General features: G+C 38.1%; 1 protein-coding gene across 1 annotated transcript in view; it reads right to left on the reverse strand.

The window, feature by feature from the left end:
• The window catches only part of LOC148949300 (BTB/POZ domain-containing protein 6-B-like), a 68081-nt gene that overhangs the window by 34327 nt on the left and 16600 nt on the right, over positions 1-17154 (reverse strand). The window contains exons 2-4 of the mRNA XM_089093324.1: positions 11014-11169; positions 9971-10213; positions 3895-4042 (exon numbers count right to left, since the gene is read on the reverse strand). Coding sequence (XP_088949450.1) covers positions 3895-4042; positions 9971-10213; positions 11014-11146 — 524 coding nt within the window. The 5' untranslated portion in view covers positions 11147-11169. The remainder of the gene's footprint in view (positions 1-3894; positions 4043-9970; positions 10214-11013; positions 11170-17154) is intronic.

The following is a 17154-nucleotide window of genomic DNA, read 5'->3' on the forward strand; positions in this document are numbered from 1 at the left end:
CTCTGAAAAATTTGGCTTTTTGGTTTGATTGGTCGAATGTTGTTGTGAGTCTTTTTTCTTTTATATATTTTTGTCTTGCTGAGGACGGCCCTTGGACATAGGACCGAAATATTCTTTCAAATTATCTTCACTCTCTTACAAAAAGAATTCCCTATTGTTCTTCGTGTTTTTGTTGTTTGTGATCCTCAGCCTTAGTAGTACTCGCTACAGAAGTATTAGTTTTAATGCTGGTAGTGGTAGCAATAATAGTACTTTTGGTAGCAGTCAAAGCAGCAGTAGTTGTAGTAGTAGTAGCGTGCAAATATTGCCTTTTTTGGTCAATGGATCATCTCCCTTATCATTTCCTGAAAATTCCTAATTAATTTACTCAGTCATTCCTGAGGGACACCCTTTTGACAATCCATATACACATAACATGTTACGATGTAGTTCAAAACTCCCCTCGATCACTTTCTCTCAAATCACTTTGACTCTTAAAAAGGACACTATAACTTTCAATTTAAAATCAAATGAGATCCATCTGAATTTAATACGGCCATCCATTCCATAAGAACCTTATATGCCCCAAGAGTATAACTTAAAGCCCTTGCCCCAGGGCCCTAGGGGGATTTTACAACCTTGGAGGCATGGTTATATGTTCCTTGGACTATTTTAAACAAAATTATCATCGCACAATTTCAATCATATACATTTAGTGAAAAGAGGAGCAGTTGGGGGAGGGGGGTAGTTGACTTCCATCACTATTAACCCTTAAAAAGGAACTAGAACTTCCAATTTCAACCAAACGAGCCACCTCTAAAGTTTATACAACCAATTCTTTCTATAAAAACCTCAAATGCCCCTGGGGCATAACTTACAACCCTCAGCCTTAGGCTCTGGTGGTTTGTATCAACCTCAAAAGCCCTGTTATATGATCTTTGGACTATTTTGAATAAAAGGTATGTCTCAAAATATCTATAGGGTGCATCTCGGAAAAACCCGACGTGTTTGCGTGTGTGTGTGTGTGGGGGGGGGGGGGGCAGGTACACTCTGATAACTTTAACTCTTAAAAAGGGCACTAGAACTTCTATTACCAATCCAATAAGACCCCTCCAAAGCATGTACGACCTCCCTTTCTATAAGAACCTTATAGGCCCCCAGGGCATAACCTACAACCCTTGCCCTGATGGCTGTAGGGGGAGGGGGGGTCTTCCTCATAGACATAATTTCCGGACCCTTCAACTACAATGAACAAAACTGTTATCTCCAAATTTTTATTGGAGGTGAAAGGGGAAATGGTGAGCGCGGAGGAGGGAGGGGGGGGTGGTTGCTCTCAAATCACCTTGACTCTTAATAAGGGCACTATAAATTCCAATTTCAAATCAAATGAGCCCCATCTGAAGTTTTTACGACTGCCTATTCCATAAAAACTTTATATAACCTCATGGTATAACTTACAACCTTATCCCCAGGGCACTGGGGGTTGTGTCAATCCTAGAGACATTATTATATGTTCTTTTGACTTTTTTGAACAAAATCGTTATCTCCCAAGTTTAATCAGATGCGTTTAGTAAAAAGAGGGGTTGTTGGGGAGGAGTGGGGCTAAATGCCATCCATCACTTTCGACGCTTAAAAAGGAACTAGAAGTTCTGATTTTCAACCAAATGAGCCTCTTCTAAAGTTAAAGAACCATCCCTTCCATAAAAACCTTAAATTCCCTGCGGCATAACTTACAACCCTCGCCCCCAGGCTCTGGTGGTTTGTACCAACCCCAAAAGCTTTGTTATATGATCTTTGGATTAATTTGAATAAAATGACCGTCTCAATAATTTTTATTCTATGTATTTCGGGAAAAAACGACGTTTTGAGGGGAGAGGGGGGGATAGCTTCCCTTAGATCACTTTGACTCTTAAAAAGGGTACTAGAAATTCATATTACCGATCCAATGTGCCCCTCCAAAGTATATACGGTCACCCCTATTCTATAAGAGCCTTATATGCCCTTGGGAAATAACTTACAACCCTTGCCCCGAGAGAAGTAGGGACGGGGTTGTCTTCCTCCGAGACATAATAACCAGACCCTTCGAATACAATGAACCAATTTGCTCTCTCCAAATTTTAATCGGACGTCTTTGGGGAAATGGTGTGTGTGGGTGAGAGCTGGTTCTTTTCAATTCACTTTTGACTCTTGAAAAGGGTACCAATTACTCCAATTTACCATAAAAATAACTTTCAATTTCAAATCAAATCAGCCACATGGGAAATTTGTACGACATACTATTCAATACGAAACCTCTATGCTCCCAGAGTACGACTTACTACCCTATCCTCAGGGCACTGAGGGGTTGCGTCAGCCTTAGAGGCATTGTTGTATGTTCTTTGGACTATTTTGATCAAATCTACTATCTCACAATATTAATCAGATTATTTTGGTGAAGGGGATGAGTTAGGGGGGGGGGGACTTGCTACCCTCCATCACTTTTGACTATTAAAAGGAAACTAGAACTTCCCATTTTCAAGCAAGTGAGCCTCCTCTAAAATTTATACAACTATCCCTTCCATAAAATCTTTAAATGCCCCGGGGCATAACTTACACCCCTTGCCCCCCGGCTCTGGGGGTTGGCTTCAACCCCAAAAGCCTTGTTATATGATATTTAGACTATTTTGAATAAAATGGTTATCTCAAAATTTTTATTACACGCATTTCGGGACAATACTATGTGTGTGTGGGGGGGGGGAGGAGTAGCTGTCCTCCGATCACTTTGACTCTTAAAAATGGCACTAGAGCTTCTGATTAATAATCCAACGAGCCTCCTCCGAAGTTTATATTACCACGCTTTCTATCCCCCAGGGCATAACTTACAACCTTTGCCCTGCGGGCTGGGGGGGGGTATTGTCATCCTCAAAGACATAATTTCCGGAACTTTCAACTACGTTGAACAAAATGGCTATCTCAAAATTTTGATTGGAAGTGTTTTAGGAAATGATGGGCGGGGTGGGGGGGGGGGAGATTTGCCCTCCAATCACTTTCGACTGATCAGAAAGGCACTAGTCCTCTCAATTTCCAATCAAATGAGCCCTTTTGAAGTTTCTACGACAACGCTTTCTATAAATACCTTGTTTGCCCCCACGGCATAAGCTACAAACTTCGCCCTGAGGGCTGCAGGGGAGGGGTTGCCATCCTCAAAGACATAATTCCCAGACCTTTCAACTACGTTGAACAAAATGGCTATCTCAAAATTTCGACTGGATGTGTTTGGGGAAAGGGTGGGCGTGGGTGGGGGGTTATTTGCCCTCCTATCACTTTTGACAATTAAAAAGGGCATTAGCCGTTTCAATTTCCAATTGAATGAGCCCTTTTTGAAGTTCCTACGACAACACTTTGTATAAAAATCTTATATGTCCCCAGGGCATAACTTACGATCTTCGCCATGAGGGCTGGGGGGGATCTGTCATCCTCAAAGACATTATTTCCGGACCGTTCAACTACGTTGAACAAAATGGCCATCTTAAAATTTTGATTGAATGTGTCTGGGGAAATGGTGGGCGTGGGAGGGTGCTAGTTGCCCTCCAATCACTTTCTACAATTAAAATGGAACAAGCCCTTCCAATTTCCAATCAAATGAGCCCATTTTCGAAGTTTTTACGACAATTCCTTCGATACAAAATGCCCTGGTCAAAAAGAAAAAAAAGTTAATAAAACATTGCGCCTTTACTTAGGCAGCGCTATTGCGCTGCCTGTGATAAGGAAACTAACAAATGAGACGAAAGTATTGTCTCCTCTACATGTCTTACACATGAATAAAGACAAGGTCAAACCTGCACTCCACAATTGACATATATGCTTCCTAAGCATCAGAGTACTTATAATCCTTGTTACACAAATTTAGATGGGGCTTGACAGTCATAGACTTACTTGAGTAGCGCCAAAAACGCATTGGGTTCAACATCCGGTACTTCAATGACATTTGTGTTTTCGGCCAGGCCCCCATAAAACATTGCATAAAATACAGAGCTTCCTGTAGCCAAAACAAATTTATGCGCTGGAATCTTCATACTGTTTCCTGAGGATAAAAACTAACTTTAAAGTGTACTCACAGAAATCACAAAAATGGCCAACTAGTTTCATAAAAAACTAATTTCTCCTTGGATTGGGATTGACAAATTCAATTATTCCACAAATAAGTGGGTGCACTCAGAGAAGAATTATTAATTTTATTGTAAGTATAATATATGTTCATGCAGTAAGAATAATAATACAAAATAAAGCAAGTTCATTCTTAAAAGAGGGAAAACAGAAAAGAAATTGAAGAAAATTTGAAACAAAATTGAGGAAAAATTGAATCAACGATTAAAGAAAAGAGTGGCAAAAGCTCAGCAAAGCCAAGCACAGAAAAAAAAAAAATATGAAGACAACCCAAAATTTCACTCGTCTTCTTCTGATCTCTGCTCCAAGCCCCAAACAAATGGGAAAAATAACTCATCCTCAGTAGTCAAGGACCCCGGATAAAGAAAGATCACTACAAAATAGTTACTAGGCTTCAACAAGTTAAAGAACGTTTGAATATGGAATTTAGGGCAGAAACAAGCGCTGAAAACGAATAGCTTCTGGACCAATCAAAATTCCTTGCGCCAATGGCAAAAAGGGCGTATCTGGAGAAATAGTAGAAAAACAAAAAGATTTGGTATATTTTTGTTCTGGGGAGCTTTTTTGAGCATTTTGTCTGGCAGAATATTTCTCCATGAGTGCAGTTTCAGATCCAATTCCACTAATGAGGGATTTCAAGAGTAGAGGGGGAGTATTATCTCTCCACTCTACTTTTCGCAATTACCTTGCCTTAATTTGCACTTGCAAGCATTAAGAATTTATGAGTTCTTCAGGTAATCGACATTAGCGTGAAAAAGCTATACTCTGTGCAATACTAAATATTTTTCCAAGTTCTCTCCCCTCCCCCACCCTAACTCCCCCGATGTGAACCAGATCTTTCCACGCTCGGACCCCCTCTTTGCGCTACACTTATGCACTTAGTAGGAGCGCTACCTAGCAATGCGATCTCATTGCACGAACGTCAATGTCATCACTTTGTTGATAATCGAAGATTTTAAAGTCCAACTGCAATAATTTTATGGTACCAACAATTTAGTGCTTGCGCTTGTCGGTCCTCAATTTATTCCTAAAAATGTTTTAATAAAGGTTGCCTATTTAAATCAAGGTTATTCAAATATTTATTATTACTGAAGAAGTACGAAGAATTAATTTTAAATCTTTGCTATATCATTTGCGCATATATTGAAAATTGTCCAGGTAAGTGCATCAAAGCTAGCTAGCTTTTTTAGGCCAACGGCTTGTTTTTTTAGTTTTTCACTAACTGTTAAGACTTCTCCAGCACTGGTCTAATGATAACAAGGACATACTTGGACATACAAGGACAAGCTTGTGTATGGCCTCTTGTTAAATAAACACTATATCCTAATAAGAAGAACGCTACATTCAGTTTTTCTTCAATTGTTTTATACCATGGGCTAGTAGACCTATACTGGCTTAGTAGTTGCTACAATTACATCTTGCTCATCTTACAGTCGCAAAGTGGATTAATACCCTACCTTTTGTTGCCTCAGTTTCGTCTGCTTTGTATGACCTTATTAATATGAATGAAACTTCAGGGCTTGATTTTTCGCATCACGAAGATAGCTCGAAATTTATCGAAAAGCAGATTATGCTAGTAAAAACGGCTGTGTCCGTATTGCACTGCCGCACAATCCCCTTTACTACAACTGAAGAAATCCTTATGAATTTGATAACCTTTGAGAGGACCAGTCCATCGGTTGCGAGATCCTTAATTGCAGAGGAATAACGAGGAGCTAAAACTGTAGCCCAGCATGTAGAAAGGGATTAAACAGCTTTTTCAAAAGTTAATATAATCACAACGAATGTTGCTTCAAGAAAATCAGGATGAAAAACGAATGTCGTAGGACAAAGCGCAGTTTTCAGAGCTTATTACAGTGACGAGAATCCTGTGTGGGATAGATTCTAACACTAACAGTGGACTGAAACAGCTTAAAAATGTTCTGAGCTTTGAACTTGTTTCATATGCTCCTTCAGTTTTTGAGCTTAGGGATTCCACGTCGGCGCTTCGAAGTGGTGTTAAGTCTACCGTGCAAGACATTATGAGAGAGGCCAGTGGCTTGCGTGAATGGCCTGAAGACCGAAACTTCAAGAGGAGGGTTGCTTGCATAGGCTTTATGCCTTTGCTATCGAATTCATTCCATTTGTTCACCGAAAGCCACCAGCCGTGCATGAAACCATTAGAATTTCTGTCATGCGGCTTCTGAAAGCGGTGTTGAAACGATACCTAAAACAGCAAGTAATACCGTAGGTGACAGGTATGACGGACTGTTTGGTCACACTGATCTAAATGGTGGCAGTACATCTCTGAAGAACTGCCGTGAGTGTCACCAGTTACGTGGCCGCTGCTCGACAGTCTACTCCTTCTCAACGAGCTCAAAAATAGGAAACTGGATAAAGATTGTTGCAAATACAAAGAGCAAAGCAAATTTGATGAAAGCAATGTATGAAACATGGGAAGCTAATGGATTTGACTATATACGCAGCTTAAGTACTGCCGACACTTTGCGTGTATGGCTGCCTAGAGGATTTGAAGACAGGATGAGAGCTGTGTGTTTAAGTTATAATGTTGATTCGCTCAATTTAGAGGAATTTCTGTGTATCACACATGAGGAAGCAGACACCAGAATGGCTCTGCACGACGCCTTTTGCTACAGGAAGTGCTTTGAAAGGGTGACTGTTTGTCCTAATGATACTGATGTAGTTGTAATACTAGTGGACCAATTCTCTCCTCTCCTTGAGATTTTTCCTGGGGACAATGTTGGGCCTCAACCCCTCGTGAAGTTTCCAAATGATTATCTCCCCAATGATCTTTTGTTCCAGAGAACGGAGAAGCAAATGTTGAACTCCCTGACGTTCACTCACTGCATTTCGGAGTGCCACACAACGAGTTACTTTTTTCCCAAAAGAAAACGAACATTCTTAGCCTCCACCAAGAAGAACGGTCTGTACATGGAGATTCAGTGTGCAATACAGAAGTTGAGAGATAAAACCTTCACGGAAGCCAGTTTGTTCTCCTTCCAAGATGTTGCAAGAAAGCTGATAATCATTGCTTATGGAAAGGATCCTAACCAATTTTCCCTCAGTGATTTACGAGTACACTTGTGCCCTCGTAAGAAGGAGCTGAAAGTGTTGCCTCCTACAGAAGGGGCGTTTGTGGAACATTGTAAGCGTTCTTACTATCAGCATTGATTGCAAGACCATGTCTGCCAAGCCCTTTGAGTTACGGATGGCAATTTTCTGGACAAGATGTTGTTCCTGTTGTTTCGAGCCCTTCCTCGCTTCCGTCGGGATATTAACAACTCTTTTGTGAGTGTAGCAAAAAGTGCACCAAGAACTGTAAATTCCTTCCTCGATTTTGTGATGTTTTCTGTGCTTGTGCTGGAAAGTTTGATAATTCACCCGAAGAAGTATGACATATGCGTAATTTGTGGTCATTTTTCTTTAGAATCTTTTTCTTTCTCTTTTTTTCATCAAAAGCTCTATTTCTGCAGCTATTTTTTTATTTTGGACGTACTTCTGTCAAAGCTAGGATTCAATATTTGCAAACTTTAATTTATTCCGGGTGGCTTCTGTTTTGGCACCAATAACGGAATGATGTTGCAAAGGAGTTTTCACCCTACTGTGTAGCCTCAATTGCTCTGTTCCTCCCCCTTTGAACATAACTCTAACGCAATTACAGGAAGGTTGGTTTCTGGTGCCACCACTTAGGTATGTTTCAATAATGTGCAGTTAGGAAGCTAGATCTGATTGTGCTCATCATTTTTTTCTTTTCTCTCTCGGTACCTTATTCTGATTCACATTCTAAGTTCAAACCTCTCATGTAGGTTGAAAAACAGAAAATATAGCTGATAACGTCATCAATTATACAAATTAGGTGATATCTCCTTTGGCACACAAAATTTTCGTTGCTCCCGCCTATAAACAACCAATTCTGTCCCTGATAAATTCCTCAAACCTTCTTTAGCTCGTTGAAGCCCCCATTGGCTGGGTCCCTCACTACAGACTCGTGACTTGTTTGGGTCACCTACGTTATTTTCCTGGGGAACCAAAAAGCAGATACTTAACCTAGAATTTTTTAACATACAGGGGCGTCCTTTCGGGGAGGGGGGGAGTCAGTTGCCCTCCCCCACCCCAATAATTTGGAGAAAAATTTTTTTATATAGCCCATGTCCCATGAATATCCTGATATGCCCCCCCCCCAGTAAAAATTCCGGAGCTACGCCACTGTTCACAGAGGAAGGGTCTCACAAAAAAGGAAGTCAATTACAGCAAAATAACCAGAAAATTCAGAGATTCTGGACTACAGGAGATTTCTGGAATAACCGCAAAAACCTTGAAATTTCAGGGGTTCAAGGGTAATCATAAACCTTGCAGGGGGAACATTTTTTGAACATCTTGGTCCAAAGATGAGTTGGCACATGGATTGAAGTCCTATCAGAGGTAAATCCAAAAAGTTCATCTTAAAACTCCTTCAAGTGAATTCGTAATAGTGTCTTTATTTATTTTTCGTTTTACTTTCGAAACTATGGGTATATCACGGCCACTAATGCTAACGTGAGAGTGGCACCATACCCATCTGTAAGGAAAAATGTGAAGAACAAATCATCACACCAAAACCGAAAGGACTTATCTCAAATCTTTTTCAAAAACAAGTCAGAAAGTGATAAAAACCGCACTAGTGGATCTTTATTTACTGGTAGCAATTGAAGAGGAATATTTACTTCCAAAGGTTATGATTACGACAAAAACTGTTCAATACCTCTAGTCAAGGTCATATCCAGGGGGGGAGTTACTGGCTTTGACCCCCCCCCCTTTCCCACAGAAATTTTGTCCGACTCGTGAAAACGTAACAAAAATATATATAAACAAATTTTCGGTGCGTTTTTTAAACTTTTTTTGTACAATTCTCTCCAACAAAAAATAGCCCCTCTCCCCCCAAACAAAAATCCTAGGTAAACCCTCGCCTCTAGCTCAAAGACTATCCATCATATTCTATGTGCTAAATTTTAAAGTTTAAATATTCCTAACCTTTAGAAAAGAAGATCTAACATATTTATAATCAGTAAAATTGTAGACAAGGGGCTGGTCACTATCTTAGAAAGGATACCGAGTTAGGTGAACAAAACTTTCAGGGATGGATTCAGAGCCTAAATTATACCCCAAGAAATGTTTTTTGAAGTATCTACCTCTACCCCATTTCCCTCCAAAGGATACAGCCCATTAACAAAGTTCAATAAACTTTGTGGTTTAAAAGCATAACTTTGATTTACAGCACAAATGAAGGCCAACGGAAGTGTTTGAGCCCTCATAACTTTTCAAGTTTGATTTATTCAGTTCAAAAGAAATTGAAAAATGTGTCTTGAATATGAAAAAAAAATGACTTGAATCCTACTTAAATCATTGGAATGGCGCTTTTGAAGCGTAGAGTAAATAAAAAGTACATTCGAATCAATATGAGAGAAAAAATATCTTTTTTACAAAATTAAGACAGGGCTTTAAGCCATTTTCTAAGCTTTGAAAATGGAGAAGGAATAGAAATCGGAGCTTGAAAACATTTCAGAATGCTCAGAATTCATTCCTGAGAGTTAGACCAATTAGAGATTTCTTTTTCTTTTTTATTACCCTATTTAATTTACTCAATTCTTTAAAAAAAAATTTAATTTAACTCCTTTACCCTTTTATGCATAGGTGGACAAGAGAGGCAGGCCTAATAAATTGGTGAGTTCTTGTTTCTTTTCATTTCTTTTTATAATCTTCAATTCCTCTATAGTACTCTCTTATAGTATGTTGTCACTTTGACAACCCTCTCCCAACAACAAGTCATGGGAAACTCAAAAATAAAATTCAGCAATAAGAAGCTCACCGGATTGCCCAACCAAAAAATGTGCATCAGCCATGAGTTCATTGTTAAACATAGCGGCGTTTCTTTCTCTCACAGTATATTTAGAAGCTTGCCAATTTGGATCATTAGTAGAAGCTCGAGAGGCATTGAAATTGATAGCTTTGGGAGATATGACTGGAGATGAAGGTGTGCTCATTGGTTGGGCCACTTCAAAATTACCCTCTTCATTTTCTGCAAACTGGTATATCCCAGGACTATTCGGCCCTAAAAAGGGAAATTGTTAGAGCAGGACTCACTATAACTATAGTTAAGTTGAATTACATCAAAAGACATGAATCTGTCAAGAAACAATGAAAAAGGTGATTTGAAATATAAACACTACACGAATGAAGGAGTTCCTAGGTAAATACTAGGAAAAATAATCAGAAAAAAGCAGATTAAAACCAAATAAACAATCTTTGTTTTTTAGTCACACAGATACATAGATTTATTTAACAACTGAACAATAAACTTAAATAATAAAAGCACATACCTCATCATATATCTCTATGGCAAGGAATGCAGGGAGATATTATGGTTTATCATTGTTTTTACTGGAATTCGATCTTAAGGTAATCTCTTCCCTAAGATCATATAAACACTATAAGAAAAACCCGACTTTTGAAACGTATCTTTCTTCATGTTAGACCCCACTCTTAGAAAATCCTCTGCTCCCCCTAGGGCCATGCTTAAATCCACCGGTGCCACTAATTTTTTCTTTATCTTCTCTGTTCTTTTTCTTTTTTGCAAGCATTGCTAGAAACAAAATATGACAAAGCACTTTTGTGCTGCAGTCGATATTTACTTGAGCTACAAGTTCTATTAACTTAAACTTTGTCATTGGGAACAAGGCTTTCAATCCACTGAAATGCACAAGCACATATTTTTTTTCAAGCCATATAAATACTTTCTTGTGAAAGCTATAAATCTCTCTCCAAAAGGATATCCAGGTACTTTACCCTGCTATTTTTAGAATTAAATATTGAAAAAAGAAACGAAAAATGCTAAATAAATAGTCTACTTACTATTTGCCCAAAGGTTCCCACTTTCAACTTTTGAAATACTTGCAGGGTCAGATCTTTTATATGCTGGACATCTACCACCTGGTGAAGTAGCTAATCCCCCAGGAAATTGCTGAGGGTGCTGAGAATTGCTCATTTTGTAAGTTCTTTTTTCTGAAACTGAAACATAATACCAAAATAAGGGCTAACGTTTCATAAAATATTTTTTGTTGCAAAAATTAGAGGACAAAACTTAACACAATTCTGACAAATAGCAGAGAAAATATAACAAATTCAATAATGCACTTTTTTCCTATGTAATTTTGCCCTTTGTTGCTATAGATCCACACAGCAGACATTCCTTGAGGGAAGAGGGTAGGCATCTGATGATTTTTTCTCCTGAGCTATTAATTGTAATAAAAGAAACATATTAAACTTATATGCTCAAAAATTTGAGCATACTAGTGTCCATGGCCATATCCAGAAGGTTTGAGCCCCCCCCCCCCAAAAAAAAAATTGATCTGACTCAAAAAACCTAGAAACCAATCCAATTTGAGGATCATTCTCCTCTTACCCCTATCCCTTTTGTGCACAGAATATAATGCTTCATACAATTTACTTTGCAATGCATGGCTTATATACTTATATAGAAATACTTTACTTCAATAGAAATTGCTTTCTTGCAAAATTAAACTTTAAACAAAAGGTTTTCACATGAAAGCAAGGAGCAGCATTAAGACTTACAAAGGACAAAAACTGCCATAACTTTGACAGGACTGGCAACACTTTAACCCCTCTCAGATTACTAAAGTTTAACTTACACTTTAATAAAAATAATACACATTTTAAACATTTACTTTTTCAAACAGTTCATGGAAACAAACTGTAAGTAAGGAGCAATCCAGCTCAATAGTAACCAAAACTCTAAAAAACGGAATTTTGATACCAATAGATAAATCAAAGGAATCATAGTTTTATGCTGATTTGAAACAAATAAGTTTCATTAGGTTTAGTGTTACCCATCAAAGGTTACAAGCCTGAGAAATTTTGCCTGACTTAAAAAAAAGGGAGGAAACGTCCCCTAAAAAATAGAGAATCTTAATGGAAATCACACCATCAGATTTAGCATATCAGAAAACCCTACTGTAGAGGTTTCAAGTACCTATCTGGAAAAATGTGGAATTTTGGATTTTTTGCCAGAAGAAAGATCACCTCTGATAATTTTTTTCAGAGGTGATTGTATTTACCCAGTGGTCCTAGAATATTGTAATAGGGTTCATTCAAACGGAAATTAAAAGTTCTAGTGCCCTTTTTAAGTTACTCAAAAAATTGGAGGGCAACCAGGCCCCCTCCCACACCCCTTTTTTCTCAAAATTATCCAACCAAAATTTTGAGATAGCCATTTTTTTCAGCATAATTGAAAGGCCAAATAACTATTCCTTTGAAGATATCATGGCCCTTCACAGCCCCTGGGGAAAGGTCTTTAAGTTTCAAAATTTGCCCATTGTTTACATATTAATCAAAAAACTTTTTCCACAAAATAAGTTTTTTCAAAGAAAAGTAAAGCACTCCATTAAACAAAAAATGAGCAAAAATAAAATCAAATAATCTACCAAGCGTAAAACTACCATAAATCAGTATCGATAAATAAATTAAACCCAAAACGAACAGAAATAAAAATAAATAACCAAGTCAAACTCAAAACGAACAGAAAGTGACATAAGTTGGGCGCAAAACCCCTATGCCTTCCCAAGGTCAGAACAAAATTTACACTTGGGTTTTGGGTTTCATTTACTTATCGATGCTGATTTGTGGTAGTTTCACGCTTGGTAGATTATTTGATTTTATTTTTACTCATTTTTTGTTTCATGGAGTTCTTTACTTTTCTTTGAAAAACTTATTTTGTGGAAAAAGCTTTTTTAATTAATTAAATAAAAAAAACAAGTTTTTTTAACTGAAAGTAAGGAACGACGTTAAAACTTAAAACGAACAGAAATTATTCCGTATATGAAAGGGGCTGTCCCCTCCTCAACGCCTCGCTCTTTACGGTAAAGTTTGACTTTCCTCTATTTTTATTAAGCAATAAAAAACTTTAACGTAAAGAGCAAGGTGTTGAAGAATGGAGATTCTCTAACATATGCGGTATAGTTTCTATTCGTTCTAAGTATTAATGTCGCTTCTTGCTTTAAGTATAAAAAAACTTTTTTTTTAGTTCAATTTCTGAAAGTCTTTTAATTAATGCAGGTTTTTATTTTTGCTCTCCCTCCATGAATAATTAAAAAAAAAATTGAATATTAATTTTACCTTTATTTGGTTAAATGGCTTTCTCGAAACCTGTTTAATTTTATTTACGAACGTTTTTATTAGTAATAAATATACGTAACTTACGAATTAATTTATGTAACGAACCTCTATATTATTATATTTTTAATACGTATATTAGAGGGTTCGCCCCCTAGTCAATACCTTGCTCTTTAAGCTAAAGTTAGAATTTTGTTCCTATTCTTTAAAAATGACCCCTTAATCACAAATGCCGTTAATTAGAATAAATAGCTCTTATGAAAGCAATAAATAATCTTTGGCTTAAAGAACGAGGTATTGACTAGGGGATGAACCCAATCATATACGTAATGTTTTCTGTCGTTTTAAGTTTTGATGTTGCTCCTTACTTTCAGTTAAAAAACTTATTTAAATAATGCTGGGAAATCAGGCGCCCCCGTCATAGCAATGTCCCTTCTCCCATGAAAACTTCCTTCATGGTAAGATCCTACCACATAACCCTAGACCCACTACCCCCCCCCCCCACACTACCAGGAAAAATCCTCCCTGAGAACATATGTGTACTTCCTAAACACCAATATAATGTGCTAAAATTGGGCAATGTCCATAACTTTCAGTCCTCCCCCCGGAGACTTCGAGGAATTAAATCAATTAGAAAGAAATATTTTTCATATTTTCGATCATGTTGAACCATATGGCTATCTCAAAATTTTGATTGGGTGACTTTGGGAAAAAATGAGCGTGGGAGGGGGCCTAGTTGCCCTCCATTTTTTTTTGTCACTTGAAAAGCGCACTAGAACTTTTAATTTCCGTTCGAATGAGCCCTCCCACGATATTCTAGGACCCCTGGGTCGATACGATCACCCCTGGGGAAAAAAAACAAAAAACAAACAAACAAATAAACACGCATCCGTGATCTTTCTTCTAGCAAAAATGCAAAATTCCACATTTTTGTAGATAGGAGCTTGAAACCTCCGCAGTAGGGCTCTCTGATACGCTGAATATGATGGTGTGGTTTTCTTTAAGGTTCTTCAGCTTTTTGGGGGTCTTTCCCCCTTTTTTCGGCAATTATCAAAATTTTCTCTGGCGCGTAACTTTTAATCATTAGGACTAAAATTGATGAAATTTATGTACTTGAAATTGACATGGAAATTGGATACTTCTAACGCATCTCTTGGTATCAAAATTCCGTTTTCTACAGTTTCGGTTACCATTGAGCCGGGTCGCTACTTACAGTTTGTTACCACGAACTGTTTGATTTCTGTTCGTTTCATATTGACATAGTCTTTTCAGGGAAAAAGAAAATAATCCTTCAAATCTTTTCGTTTTTTAAGACTTTATAGTTTGGCCTGCTATTAGTATGCTGGAGAAAAATTTTCAGCAATTTTTAACAACATACACCCTTTTAAAAATCTGGACACAAATAGTACTATTTTGATATGTATATTAAATATGTTTATTATATATGTATATTATATATATTAAATATGTATAGAAAATATGTATATTAAGTTGAAAATGCACATTCATTTGTATTTTTTTCAGTAAAGTGCAAATTATGTTCTGGCCTTGGGAAGGCATAGTAGTTTTGAGCCCAAATTATGTTAATTTCTGCCCGTTGGGAATTTGCCTGGATTATTTATTGTTATTTCTGTTCGTTTTGAGTTTCATTTATTTATCGATGTTGATTTGTGGTAGCTCCACGCTTGATAGATTATTTGATTTTATTTTTGCTCATTTTTTTTGGGGGGGGGGGGGGCTAGTTTCCATGCAATCACTTTCGACTATTAAAAAGGGCACTAGCCCTTTGAATTTTCAATCAAATGAGCCTTTATTGAAGTTTCTACGACAACGCTTTTTATAAAAACTTTATATGCCCCCAGGGCATAATTTAGAACCCTTGCGCCCTGGGTTGTAGGGGAGTGTCCTCCTCAAAAACATATTTTCTATCTGGAAATCAACTACGCTGAACGAAATGGCTATCTAAAAATGTTGACTGGATGTGTTTGGGGGCATGCTGGGCACGGGGGGGCTAGTGGCCCTACAATCCCTTTCAACTATTAAAAAGGGCACTAATCCTTCGAATTTCCAATCGAGTGAGCCTTTTTTGAAGTTTCTACGACAACACTTTCTATAAAAAACCTTATATGCCCCCAGGGCATAACTTACAACCCTTGCCCCGAGGGTTGTGGGGGAGTGTCCTCCTCAAAAAGATATTTTCTATCTGGAAATCAACTACGCTGAACAAAATAGCTATCTCAAAATTTTGATTGGATGTGTTTGGGGGAGAGATGGTTGTGGGGGGGGGGCTAGTTGCCCTCCAATCACTTTCGACTATTAAAAAGGGTACTAGCCCTTTGAATTTCCGATCGAATGAGCCTTTTTAAGTTTCTACGAGAACGCCTTCTATACAAACCTTATATGCCCCCAGGGCATAACTTACAACCCTTGCCCCAAGGGTTGTGGGAGAGTGTCCTCCTCAAAAAGATATTTTCTATCTGGAAAATCAACTACGCTGAACAAAATGGCTATCTCAAAATTTTGATTGGATGTGTTTTAGGGAGAGATGGGTGTGGGGGGGGGGCTAGTGTCCCTCCAATCACTTTCGACTATTAAAAAGGGCACAAGCCCTTTGAATTTCCAATCGAATAAGACTTTTTTTAAGTTTCTGTGACAACGCCTTCTATAAAAACCTTATATGCCCCAGGGCATAACTTAAAACCCTTGCCCCGAGGGTTGTGGGGGAGTGTCCCCCTCAAAAAAGAATTTTCTATGTGGAAATCAACCTCGCTGAACAAAATGGCTATCTCAAAGTTTTGATTGGATGTGTTTGGGGGAATGGCGGGCGTGGGGTGGGGGCTAGTTGCCCTCCAATCACTTTCAACTATTAAAAGGGCACTAGCCACTCCAATTTGCAATCGAATGAGCCCTTTTCGAACTTTCTACGACAGCTCCTTTGATACGAAGTGCCCGGGTATGGAGAACCAAAAAAAACAACACATTGTGCCCACATCGTTCTTTACTTAGGCAGCGCTATCGGGGAATTAGCATTAACACAGTACATTTTGATTTAATCTTACGGCAACATTTAGTTGTTAAACATAATGGGCAAATGGGAGGGTGGGCATGGGAGGGTGGGAGTGAAAGGGGGATTAGTTGCCCTCCAATCACTTTCGACTATTAAAAAGGGCATCAGCACTTTCTATTTTCAATCGATTGAGCCCTTTTCGAAGTTCCCACAACAACTCCTTTGATAAGAAGTGCCCTGGTCTAAACAACAACAACAACAAAAAATAATACATTATACCCACATCAATCTTTAAAAATCTGTTAAAAAGGCCACTAGGCCTTTCGATTTCGATTCGAATGAGCCCTTTTGGAAACGACAACGCTTTCTATAAGCCCCTTATATGCCCCTGGGGCATAAATACAGCCCTTACCCTAAGGTCTGTTAGGGTGGTTGTCATCCTCTAATACCGAATTTCCAAAACTTTCAACTATGTTAAACAAAATGGCTAGCTCAAAATTTTGATTGGATGTGTTTGGGGAAATGGTGGGCGTGAGAGGGGCGTTAGTAACTCTCCAATCACTTTCAACTATTAAAAATGGCACTAGCCCTTTCCATTTCCAATCAAATGAGACCTTTTGAAGTTTTACCACAACTCAATATAAAAAAAAACCTTATATGCCTCAACTATGTTAAGCAAAATGGCTATCTCAAAATTTTGATTGTATGTGTTTGGAGGAATCGTGGCCGTGAGAGGGGAGTTAGTTACCCTCCAATGACTTTCGACTATTACAAAGGGCACTAGCCCTCTCAATGTCAAATTTAATGAGCCCCTTTTGAAGTTTTACCACAACTCTATCTATAAAAACCTTATATGC

Source organism: Artemia sp. Qi Xiang Cuo, chromosome 8 (assembly GCF_049724085.1).
Source record: "Artemia sp. Qi Xiang Cuo chromosome 8, ASM4972408v1, whole genome shotgun sequence".
Lineage (NCBI taxonomy): Eukaryota > Metazoa > Arthropoda > Branchiopoda > Anostraca > Artemiidae > Artemia > Artemia sp. Qi Xiang Cuo.